The following is a 12662-nucleotide window of genomic DNA, read 5'->3' as shown; positions in this document are numbered from 1 at the left end:
CGGGCCTGTTGTAGAAATTGGAAGTGTTGGTTGCAGAAATTCAAGAAGCCTCATGGTATCAAGTTTTTGAAAGTTTGTGGTGATAAAGCATCTGCAAACTATGACGCCACTAAAAGATTTATTGATGAGTTTGCTATGCTAAATTCCGACGAAGGCCTTTCACCAGAACAAATTTACAATGCTGATGAAACTAATCTGTTCTAGCAATATGCCCCAAGGAAAACACTAGCAACAGCTGAGGAGAGCGCACCAACGGTTGTTAAGGATGCTAAGGATAGGCTGACTGTCCTTGGTTGTGCCAAGGTAGCTGGCACACACAAATGTAAATTGGCTGTAATTGGGAACAGCAAATGTCACAGGAGCATCAAGGGTATTCGGACATTACCTATTCACTACTATGCCAATAAGAGAGGCTGGGTAAACAAGGACATGTTTTCTGGTTAGTTTCACAACCACTTTGTACCAGAGGCACATGCGCATTGTCCAGTAGCTGAACTTGAGGAAAACTGCAAAACCATGTTGCTCCTGGACAATTGTAAGGCACATCCCCCTGTTGAGCTCTGGTTTTCACTGTTTACTTTCCCCCTAATGTAACGTCATGAATTCAGTCAATGGACCAAGGCAATTTTCGGTTCATGAAGCGTACATATAAAGGCTCCATCTTGAATATTATGCTTGGTGCTGTGAACAGAGGCCTGGGGTGGAAGGCTTCCAAAAGGAGTTTACAGTTAAGGACACCATCAATGCATCTGCTAATGCCTGGTGCCTTGTTGATAAAGACACCTTGACCACAACAAGCTGCCACAACCTTTGGCCCACAACAATGTCAATATTGTTGCCTTCAATGAACAAAGACTTTGAAGGTTTTCATGTGAACAAGGGTAAAAAACTGGTAAACCAGCTCCTTGAGTATTGAAAAGATATACCCATGGAATGTATGAATACACTGGGGGCCAAGGAAGTGTTTAATGTTGACAACAATGCTCTCTTCGTGCATTCTTTGACTGACGGTGAATCTGCAGAAATGGTGTTACATCAAGATCAACTTGATAAAAACAGTGGTGACAAGGATGACATAGTGGAAGTCCCTTTAGACAATATTATTAAGATGTGTAACCAGTTGATCAATGCTCCTGAATAACATGCATTTATAAGTGAGCAATAAATAGTGCCAATCTAAAAAATAAAAGACAAACTTATGAAACAAAAAACAATGCTGATGAGGCAGACGAAGCTGGAAGAACTATTCATGAATGCCTCCCAGCAGAGTGCATCGACACTTGGAACCCTCTCCTACAAACAGAATTGCAGATGGTGCCATGGGTGGGAACTTATTACAGGTACCCTGCATTTGTTATTCAGTGATACTTTTCTAGCCATTTTATTCACTTCAGACTAAAGCTTGCCTAGGCTTAGGCTACTAACGTAAGTGGGCCTAGTCCGATATGCAGATCTGAAAACTGAAATTATCTAAAATCAGAAATGCAATTGGCCCCGAGGATTTCGGATAACTGATACTAGATCTGTAAAATGTTACATAATTAAATTCTAGCTACGCTAAAGACTAATGTTTCAAAATACCACACGGTTCAAAATAAAATGCCTACTGGAACTAATATTTTTCACTTAAAAAGCATAGTTTTACTAATTTTTGGGGACTCAAATGATTAATACATAGGAAAACAACGTAATAGTAGATTTAGAAATTATATGGTCGACACAATATCTTAGAGCGCCTGCACCTCAAAATTTGGCGCTAAATCCCTGGACAGCATTTTCAAAACCAATGAACTCTACCACCTTGAAGGACAAGGGTAGCAGATGCAATGGGAACATCACCACTTGCAAGTTGCCCTCCAAATAAGCCACCATCCTGACTTGGAACTAGTCAGTTCTTTCACTGGCGGCTGGGGCAAAAACCTGGAGTTACCCTCCTAACAGCGCTGTGTATGTACCTACACCAGATAGACTGCAGCAATCCAAGGAGGTGGCTCACCACCACCTTAAGGGCAGTTAGGGATGCACAACAAAGCTTTGCCAGAACAGAAACAAAAATACCTGGAAAAACTCAGCAGGTCTGGCAGCATCTGTGGAGAGGAGCACAGTTAATGAGTTTCGAGTCCAAATGACCCGTCAACAGAACTAAGTCAAAATAGAAAAGAGGTGAAGTATAAGTTGGTTTAGGGGCGGCGGGGGGGCGGTGGGACAAGAAGAGCTGAATAGAGGGCCACTGATAGGTGGAGATAACCAAAAGATTTCACAGACAAAACGACAAAGAGGTGTTGAAGGTGGTGATATTATCTAAAGGAATGTGCTAATTAAGGGTAGAAAGGAGGACGAGCAAGGTACAGATAGCCCTAGTGGGGGTGGGGTGGGGGGAAGGGATCGAGATAGGCTAAAAGGTAGAGATAAAACAATGGATGGAAATACATTTAAAAATAATGGAAATAGGTGGGAAAAGAAAAATCTATATAAATTATTGGAAAAAACAAAAAGGAGGGGGAAAATCGGAAAGTGGGTGGGGATGGAGGAGAGAGTTCATGATCTAAAATTGTTGAACTCAATATTCAGTCTGGAAGGCTGTAAAGTGCCTAGTTGGAAGATGAGGTGCTGTTCCTCCAGTTTGCTTTGAGCTGCACAAGAACAATGCAGCAAGCCAAGGATGGACATGTGGGCATGAGAGCAGGGTGGAGTGTTGAAATGGCAAGCGACAGGGAGGTCTGGGTAATGCTTGCGGAGAGACCAAAGGTGTTCTGCAAAGCGGTCACCCAGTCTGCTTTTGGTCTCTCCAATGTAGAGGAAACCTCATTGGGAGCAACGAATGCAGTAGACCAAGTTGAGGGAAGTGCAGGTGAAATGCTGCTTCACTTGAAAGGAGTGTTTGGGCCCTTGGACGGTGAGGAGAGGGGAAGTAAAGAGGCAGGTGTTGCACCTTCTGCGGTTGCATGGGAAGGTGCCGTGGGAGGGGGTTGAGGAGTAGGGGGTGATGGAGGAGTGGACCAGAGTGTCTCGGAGGGAACGATCCCTGCGGAATGCCGCCGGGGGTGGGGTGAAGGGAAGGTGTGTTTGGTGGTGGCATCATGCTGGAGTTGGCGGAAATGGCGGAGGATGATCCTTTGAATGCGGAGGCTGGTGGGGTGATAAGTGAGGACAAGGGGGACCCTATCATGTTTCTGGGAGGGAAGAGAAGGAGTGAGGGCTGATGCGCGGGAGATGGGCCAGACACGGTTGAGGGCCCTGTCAACTAACGTGGGTGGAAAACCTCGGTTAAGGAAGAAGGAGGACATGTCAGAGGAACTGTTTTTTAAGGTGGCATCATCAAAACAGATGCGACGGAGGCGAAGGAACTGAGAGAATGGGATGGAGTCCTTACAGGAAGCGGGGTGTGAGGAACTGTAGTCGAGGTAGCTGTGGGAGTCGGTAGGCTTGTAATGGATATTGGTAGACAGTCTATCACCAGAAATTGAGAGAAAGAGGTCAAGGAAGGGAAGGGAAGTGTCAGAGATGGACCATGTGAAAATGATGGAGGGGTGGAAATTAGAAGCAAAATTAATAAATTTTTCCAGGTCCAGACAAGAGCATGAAGCAGCACCGAAGTAATCATCGATGTACGGCCCCAGCTATGCCTGTCTCTTTATGGGGTATGTGGAACATTCTTTGTTCCAGTCCTACTCCGGCCCCCTCCCACAACTCTTTCTCCGGTACATCGATGATTACTTTGGTGCTGCTTCATGCTCTCGTCTGGACCTGGAAAAATTTATTAATTTTGCTTCTAATTTCCACCCCTCCATCATTTTCACATGGCCCATCTCTGACACTTCCCTTCCCTTCCTTAACCTCTCTGTCTCAATTTCTGGTGATAGACTGTCCACTAATATCCATCACAAGCCTACCGACTCCCACAGCTACCTCGACTACAGCTCCTCACATCCCGCTTCCTGTAAGGACTCCATCCCATTCTCTCAGTTCCTTCGCCTCCATCGCATCTGTTCTGATGATGCCACTTTCAAAAACAGTTCCTCTGACATGACCTCCTTCTTCCTTAACCGAGGTTTTCCACCCACGGTGGTTGACAGGGCACTCAACCGTGTCCGGCCCATCTCCCGCGCATCCGCCCTCACACCTTCTTCTCCCTCCCAGAAACATGATAGGGTCCCCCTTGTCCTCACTTATCACCCCACCAGCCTCCGCATTCAAAGGATCATCCTCCACCTTTTCCGCCAACTCCAGCATGATGCCACTACCAAACACATCTTCCCTTCACGCCCCCTGGTGGCATTCCGCAGGGATCATTCCCTCCGAGACACCCTGGTCCCCTCCTCCATCACCCCCTACACCTCAACCCCCTCCCACGGCACCTTCCCATGCAACCGCAGAAGGTGCAACACCTGCCACTTTACTTCCCCTTTCCTCACCGTCCAAGGGCCCAAACACGCCTTTCAAGTGAAGCAGCACTTCACTTGCACTTCCCTCAACTTAGTCTACTGCATTCATTGCTCCCAATGCGGTTTCCTCTACATTGGAGAGACCAAAAGCAGACTGGGTGACCGCTTTGCAGAACACCTTTGGTCTCTCTGCAAGCATTACCCACACTTCCCTGTCGCTTGCCATTTCAACACTCCACCCTGCTCTCATGCCCACATGTCCGTCCTTGGCTTGCTGCATTGTTCCTGCGAAGCTCAAAGCAAACTGGAGGAACAGCACCTCATCTTCCAACTAGGCACTTTACAGCCTTCCGGACTGAATATTGAGTTCAACAATTTTAGATCATGAACTATCCTCCATCCCCACCCACTTTCCGATTTTCCCCCTCCTTTTTGTTTTTTTCCAATAATTTATATAGATTTTTATTTTCCAACCTACTTCCATTATTTTTAGATGTATTTCCATCCATTGTTTTATCTCTACCTTTTAGTCTATTTCGATCCCTTCCCCCTACCCCACCCCCACTAGGGCTATCTGTACCTTGCTCATCCTGCTTTCTACCCTTAATTAGCACATTCCTTTAGATAATATCACCACCTTCAACACCTCTTTGTCGTTTTGTCTGTGACATCTTTTGGTTATCTCCACCTATCACTGGTCCTCTATCCAGCTCTTCTTGTACCCCCCCTCCCCGCCTCCCCACCCCACCAAACCAACTTACATTTCACCTCTTTTCTATTTTGACTTAGTTCTGTTGAAGGGTCATTTGGACTCGAAACGTTAACTGTGCTCCTCTTCACAGATGCTGCCAGACCTGCTGAGTTTTTCCAGGTATTTTTGTTTTGGATTTCCAGCATCCGCAGTTTTTTGCTTTTATCTTAAAGCTTTACCAGTGTCATTCACATCCCAGGAACAAATTTTTTTTTTAAAAATTCTCTCGTTTCTCTGCAATCACCGATGCCTTTGCTGATCTAATCTTGTCCATGAGATTCACTCTCTGTTCTCTCGCTCCTACTCCCACTGAACTGACAAAAGCCCCACTTCCCTCCCTATGTTGGCTGACATAATTGAAAGTTCTCTCTCCTCTGGTACTGTACACCTCTCTTTCAAATATGCCTTCATCAAGCCCCTCAAACATTCTACCCTCAGCCTTTGCATAAGAAAACTGGAAAGTAGTTTCTTCATAAAGGCAAGTGACAAGTTTCAAGGAATGAAGCAAGAAGTTGATAAACCAGGCAAAAAGGATGAAGGAAACTCCCATATCCAAATTTGTCAGGCAGTCTGAGCTTGCACTAAGGGGATAGACAGAATGAGGTGTTAAAAATATTACAAAGTACCCAATTTATAAAGAACTGCAAAATCAATGCAGATAACATGAGAATGATAAAATAGGAGGTCATTGAAACCTTTGCGCCAGAAGACACTTTGAAAGAGCAACTCAATTAATTCCACTTCCCCTGTTCTTTTCCCATGACCCCTGTACTTCCAAGTATTTATTCATTTCGCTTAGAAAAGGAAAGGAGGAAATTTGATACAGGTATTCAAAACCATGAAGTTTTCAATAGAGTAAATAAGGTTTCTTATTATAAAAAACTGTTTCCAACAATCGAAGGTTGTTAACCAGAGGGATTTAAAGTGATTAGCAAAAGAACCAGAGGCAACCCGAAGACATATCATTTTTACACAAAAAGTTATGATCTGGAACACACTGCCTGAAAAGATGTTGGAAGCAGATTCAACAACTTTCAAAAGGTCTGTGACTGGCTCTGCTCTGATAAAAGGTCACAAACCTGAAAGGGTGACTCTTTATTTTTCTTTCCTTAGATGCTGCTTAACATGCTGAGTATTTTCAACATTTCCTGTTTTTATTTCAAATTTCCAGCTTCTGCAGTACTTTATGTTTGAATTTTTTTCCCTCTGTATTTCTCCATGTCCTTTTCCATAGCTAACCTAAACTTTATGATACTACGATTATTGTGCCCTAAACGTTCTCCTACTGACACTTCATCCACTTGACTGATCTCATTCCCCAGAACCAGATCCAGCAAAGCCTCCTTGCTCGTCGGTCTGATGTAGAAAATTCTGCTGAACACAGTTCATAAACTGTTCCCGCTCTCTGCCCTTTATGCTATTATGAAGTCTATATTAGGATAATTAAAGTCTTCAATTATAATTACTCTACAGTTCTCACACACCTAATTTCCAGTGGTCTCATGAGCAACACTGAAAATGTCATTTAAAATCATACTGGAAAGAAAACAGGAAATAAATGAAGAATTAGGTGAAGAACAGTTGGTTTTAATAATATGACAGAAGCATGAAGAAATGTGGTTTGAGCAGACAAAGGAAATTATATGAAAAAAATGTTAAACAGAATTCCAAAGTTTCGCAGATTTCGTGCAGTGTTGGAATTGATGAGGAAAACATGACCTTATTAGAAATCTTTAATAGAACATGAGTTGATAATGAGTTTACAAAATAAGACAAAAAAAATCACCCGTGAGAAATGGAATGGCTATATCACTCAATCTCTAATACATACTCTGGATTAATTAAGAGACATACGGATAACTTAATAATAGTTGGTCTCAAAATCAATAAATTTAGTATGTATAGGCATGTGTATATGAATTTAATATGTTATAATAGGAGCGAGATAGAGAGAGAGAGATTTGAAAAGGTTTGGCACATAGACTGAAAAGTGAGGAAAGCACAAAGCCAAGAAAACCTTCCAAAATCTGACCTGTTAATTGAATGATACAGAGTAGGGAAAGGTGATAAAATTAGTTACTTCATTAATCACATCACAAAGACAATGCAACAAAAGACATTAAATGGAAGGCAGCAATTGCAAAACAGTGTAACAACATGAAATTTCTATGTAACCATGAAATCAAGGTAGTGACAAATAGGAGAATGCTTAAATGTTTTGTAACCAGCACTGTCCAGTTGTGAAAAGTTGACCTTGAGGGTTTCAATAATAGTATTAGGCTAAAAATTAGCTGGGTGAGGAGAATGACTAATGAGAGAGTCTGAATGAGTATAAGAGAAGTGATTAGGCTGATAAGAACAAAGACACAATATTCAGAATCCACAAGGAAATAGGTTGGGTTGTTTGCGTTTCGAAATGTAGATGGTAATAGATCATAAAGCAGGTAAAGAACAATGTGGCTAGATGATGTGAAGGAAAGGGAATTTGTGTGGAGATGGAGAAGTATGGAATATACCAGTCACCAGCCTATGGATTGGAAACAAGAGAAATATACAGACAAACAAAACACATCCTTCAACCTACTGTTGCTCCTAAATCCACATGCATCCTTCCTACAACTCCATCTCGATCTTCCCAATCAGATTTCCATCTCTGCCAAAATGACCATAACCAGTTACGAATAACATCCTCTGTAACTGCACCACAGTCTCTGTGGACAGGGCATTATGACAGCACAGACACAGTGGAGGGGTGAAACAGAAAAGTCTTGCTATCTCAAATTCCTTCGTTCCAGTGACACATTCAAACGCTCCTAAGCAACAGCAAATCTAAATGGCATGAATTGAAATCAGACCTCATGAAACATGGGCGGTCAACATGGCAGAGCAGATTACTCCATTCAAATATCAAGTTAATCTCTGGTGTGGAAGCAAGGTGACTCATTCACTCAAGTACCAATTAACTGCACTCAGTTACAATCAGAGCTAGAATTCAGGTTTCCCCAAGTCAGTTCATTCACATTTCAGAACATAAGAAAATATCTTTAAGTGAACTTGCCTGGTTTGAATTTAAACAAAAGCTTGCAGGATAAATGTTCCCTGGTGTATTCTCCATGGCAATGTCTCTAAAAACCAAAGTCCACTTGCCAAACAATCAGCACCTTTTTCTCATGCAGTATAAATTGCTGCTCCCTTTGAAATTTGGTATTCTTGAGATTCTGTCCTGATCAGTGCAAGACAAAAAGCTTCAACAGGATGTCTCTTTGCAGCAGTGCATATTTTTTTTAAGTGTAGCTTATTTAGCGAGTTTGTGGCGCAGTGGGTAGTCTCCCTGCCTCTGAGCCAGGAGCTCAAGGAATGTTCGTTCATAACGTACCCAAACAGGTTGAGTATCAACTTGTAAATCTTTCCGCATATGCCATGATAGGCAGTAAGAGCGGGAGAGATTTCTGGCCAAGCCATGTGATAGAAAGAATGTTGGAGCCTCAACAATCACTATCCACATGTAAAAGTACATGTTGCCACAGCAGCTCAGGATCCTTGAGGGCTGGTTAGCTTAGATGGCTGACGACCAGTGTGCATGAGATTGGTGCCATCAGCAACTGGTTCGATCCCTGTTCTGGCTGGCGTGGATTCAGGACCTGCTCCACTGCCCTGCCCATGGCGGAGATTGCAGTACTGTGGGTCGGACCTGCTGTCGAGCAGAGAAATCAAGATGATGATGACAGTTTATTTGGTTTGAAGCAAACGGTGAATGGTCTTAACTTGGCTCTGTGAACAAACGGAAATTACAATTGTAGTGCATTGTGCAGGCAGCAGAGCAAAGTTACTACTGAGGTCTGTGAAACAATACATCTATGCTGGATGCCTTTCTCTATATCATCAGTCTGCATTCAAACATGGTTCAAACATGGACAAAAGAGCTAACACCAGAGGTGAGGTGACAATGACTGCCCTTGACATCAAAGGAGCATTTGACTGAGTGTGGCATCAAGGAGCCCAAGCAAAACTGGAGTCAATGGGAATCAGAGGAAACCTCTCTGCTGGGTGGAGTCACACCAACACAAGATGGTTGTGGTTGTTGGAGGTCAATCAGTTCCAGGACATCACTGCAGAAGTTCCTCAGGGTAGTGTCCTAGGCCCAACCATCTTCAGCGGCTTCATCAATGACCTCCCTTCCATCATAAGGTCAGAAATGGGGATGTTCGCAGATGATTGCACAATGTTCAGCACCATTCACGGCCCCTCAGATACTGAAGCAGTCCATGTCCAAATGCAGCAAGACCTGGACAATATCCAGGCTTGGACTGACAAGTGGCAAGTAACATTTGCACCACACCAGTGCCAGGCAATGACCATCCCCAATAAGAGAGAACATAACCATCGACCCTTGACATTCAATGGCATTACCATTGCTGAATCCCCCACTATCAACAACGTTGACCAGAAACTGAACTGGACTAGCCACGTAAATACTGTGGCAACCAGAGCAGGTCATAAGCTAGGAATCCTGTGGAAAGTAACTTACCTCCTGACTCCCCAAAGCCTGTCCACCATCTACAAGGCACAAGTCAGGAGTGTGATGGAATACTCTCCACTTGCCTGATGAGTGCAGCTCCAACAACACTCAAGAGGCTCTAGAGCAAAGCAGCCCGCTTGATTGGCATCCCATCCACAAACATTCACTCCTTCCACCAACTAGGCAGTGGCAGCAGTGTGTACCATCTACAAGATGCCTGCAGGGACTCACCAGGCCTCCTCAGACAGCACCTTCCAAACATACAACCGCGACCATCTAGATGGACAAGGGCAGCAGATGCATGGGAACACCGCCACCTGAAAGTTCCCCTCCAAGTCACTCACCATCCTGACTTGGGAATATATCACCATTCCTTCACTGTCGCTGGGTCAAAATCCTGGAACACCCTCCCTAACAGTGCTGTGGGTGTACCTACACCACATGGACTGCAGCGGTTCAAGAAGGCAGCTCACCACCACCTTTGCAAGGCAATATGGGATGGGCAATAAATGCTGGTCTAGCCTGCAACACCCATATCCATGAATGAATTAAAAAAAAAATTAAAACCATTACCTTGAGATGAACCAGAAGGCACCACTGGCAGTGCCTCCTTAATCGCTTATTTTGCAACATGATTTAAGAGTGATGCAATTCTGATAACAAAAGAGCAGATACACGCTAATGGCTCATTCAAAAAGATGTCCTCTAAAAAACAGCCCATAGATAATCAGAAGCAGTAACCCGGATCCCATGATTCTGTATAACAGCACTTCAAAACATTAACAATGCAGCAAGTGCAAAGCAGTTTTCTCCAGCAGGATCCTATGTTCAATCATGTGAGCATCTGTGATTGAAATATTTAATTTGATAAAGTTTTATTATTGATACTGGGCTTGTACAGAGTGTCTCTATTGATGGTTATGGTAAAAAGCACATCATTGCATTCATGATGGATACTTACACCAACATTGTGCGTAGTTTGAGGAAGTCATTATGTTCTGGGTTCTCCACTTCAACCACGCCCCAGGGGTAAAGGCGACCTCTGATCTTTTTACCTTTCACCTCAATCAGCTGGTTGGAGCCAATCACAGCAAAGGGAACGCTGGCCTAGGAGGAAAAAGAAATTTGGATCTGGTGGACGTAAGAACAGGAATAGACCATTTAGCCCCTTGCGCCTTTTACGCCATTCAATTAGATTGCAGCTGATTTGTATCTTCATCAATAGCTTGGCTTTGCAACCCTTAATACCCTTGCCTATCAAAAAATTATCAATCTTAGTTTTGAAATTTTCAGTGTTCTCAGAATCAACAGCTTCGTTAGGGAAAAGGATTCTAGGTTTCTAACGCCCTTGTGTGAAAAAAGTGCTTCCTGCCATAATTCCTGAGCAGCCTCACTCTAGTTTTAAGGAATGCCTTCTTCTTCCGGACTCCCCCACCAGAGGAAATCTTCTGACCCAATCAAATCCTTTAATCTTTTATACTCAAGGGAATACAAGTTTAGTTTATGGAACCTGTCCTCATAATTTAAATCTTTTAGCCCCGATACCATTCTGTTGAATCTGCACTGGACTCCCTCTAAGGTCATATATCCTTCCTAACATGCAGTGCACAGAACTAAATGCAGTACTCTAGATCAGTCTAACAGACTAATCAGAGCTTTATACAACTCCAGCATAACTTCCATGTCTTTGTATTCCAGACTCCTTGACATAAAAGGCCAACACTCGATTAGCCTTTTAAAATGTTTATACCTGTCACTAGCTTTTCCCAATTTCTTGGACTGCTAGATCTCTCGGCTTCTGCCTTAGTTTGCAATGTTCAGCATGAATTCTATAAACCATATCGAACAGAGGCGCTTCCTTCGAATTTTCAGGTTGACAAAGTTTTTATGTCTATAAATGAATACATAGGAAGCCAGGGAATGGCAAAGTTTTACGGACTGAAAGGATTTCAACAACTGAATTTCAACTGTCAAACAGAAGCTTGTTTGAACCCATGTAAACTGCTCTCCACAAGTGAGTTGGCTCTGTTTCCCCTTGGAATCATCTACACAGCGATAGGATCTGCTTGCCTCATCTTGAACCCATTTGAAAACGAGTCTCTCCACTTTCCCCAAAGGCCACATTCTCTACATCCAAGTGGAATTTGCCCCTACCCTACTCAGCAAACTCACTTTCCAAAGCCACCTCCACTAGAATCTGACCACTTGTGCAATATGGTAGTCAGTCATACTCATTCATTAATGTCTTACCTTCAGAATCATGGTCTGCTCCTTGAACTCCTCATCCTCATCAGAGTCCGCATCTGGCAGCTGGTAGATTCTGATACCATGTTCAGTGATCTCATCGAGGATCTAAGGAACAAACTACAATTAGGGGTCCCAGCAATGTGATGAATAAGCAGGATGTAAAATTTCAAATTTTATGGAGACTAATAATTATTAAACTAGAGGGAATTGCATTTTAGAACTGAAGTTGAACAGTAAAAGAATTTATTGTTGCACATGAAAAAGAGTAGATATTAGGCAGACTACTGAGATGACAACACAGGTCATTCAACCCATCATGCCAGTAATTTGAAAGTCTCCAAGTCCCATGCCCTTGTTGTTTCTGCATAGCCCTGCTGATTTTTGTATTTCAAGTATTTATCCAATTCCCTTTAAAAGTTAACCACCTCAGGCATTGCATTCCAAATCATCATAGCTCACTGTATGGTACTTTTGCCAAATATTTTAAATCTTTGTCTTCTGGTTCCTACCCTCTTTACCAATGGAAAGTTTCCCTTTATTTGCTTTATCCAAAACCCTCATTTTTCATCGCCTCTATCAAATCTTCCTGTAGCCTTCTCTGCACTGAAGAGAACAATCCAATTGCTCCACACAAGTACATACTTCATCCCTGGTATTATTATATTACTCTCCTCTGCAGCCTCTCCATGGCCTTGAAATCCTAAAGTGTGATGCCCAGAATTGGACACAATAGGGGTAAATTTACTACCCCAAAAAGAGG

At 43.1% G+C, this 12662-nt stretch overlaps 1 protein-coding gene across 2 annotated transcripts in view; it reads right to left on the bottom strand.

Annotated features, from left to right (window-relative positions):
• The window catches only part of LOC144687585 (septin-2), a 125809-nt gene that overhangs the window by 47135 nt on the left and 66012 nt on the right, over positions 1–12662 (bottom strand). For both annotated transcript variants that reach the window (XM_078553908.1, XM_078553907.1), the window contains exons 8-9: positions 11906–12007; positions 10617–10762 (exon numbers count right to left, since the gene is read on the bottom strand). In XM_078553908.1, the coding sequence (XP_078410034.1) occupies positions 10617–10762; positions 11906–12007 (248 nt within the window). The remainder of the gene's footprint in view (positions 1–10616; positions 10763–11905; positions 12008–12662) is intronic.

This window comes from Cetorhinus maximus, chromosome 12, assembly GCF_964194155.1.
Source record: "Cetorhinus maximus chromosome 12, sCetMax3.hap1.1, whole genome shotgun sequence".
NCBI classification, from domain to species: Eukaryota; Metazoa; Chordata; class Chondrichthyes; order Lamniformes; family Cetorhinidae; genus Cetorhinus; species Cetorhinus maximus.
Note: the sequence above shows the minus strand (reverse complement) of the source record. Positions and strands in the feature narration are given on the sequence as shown.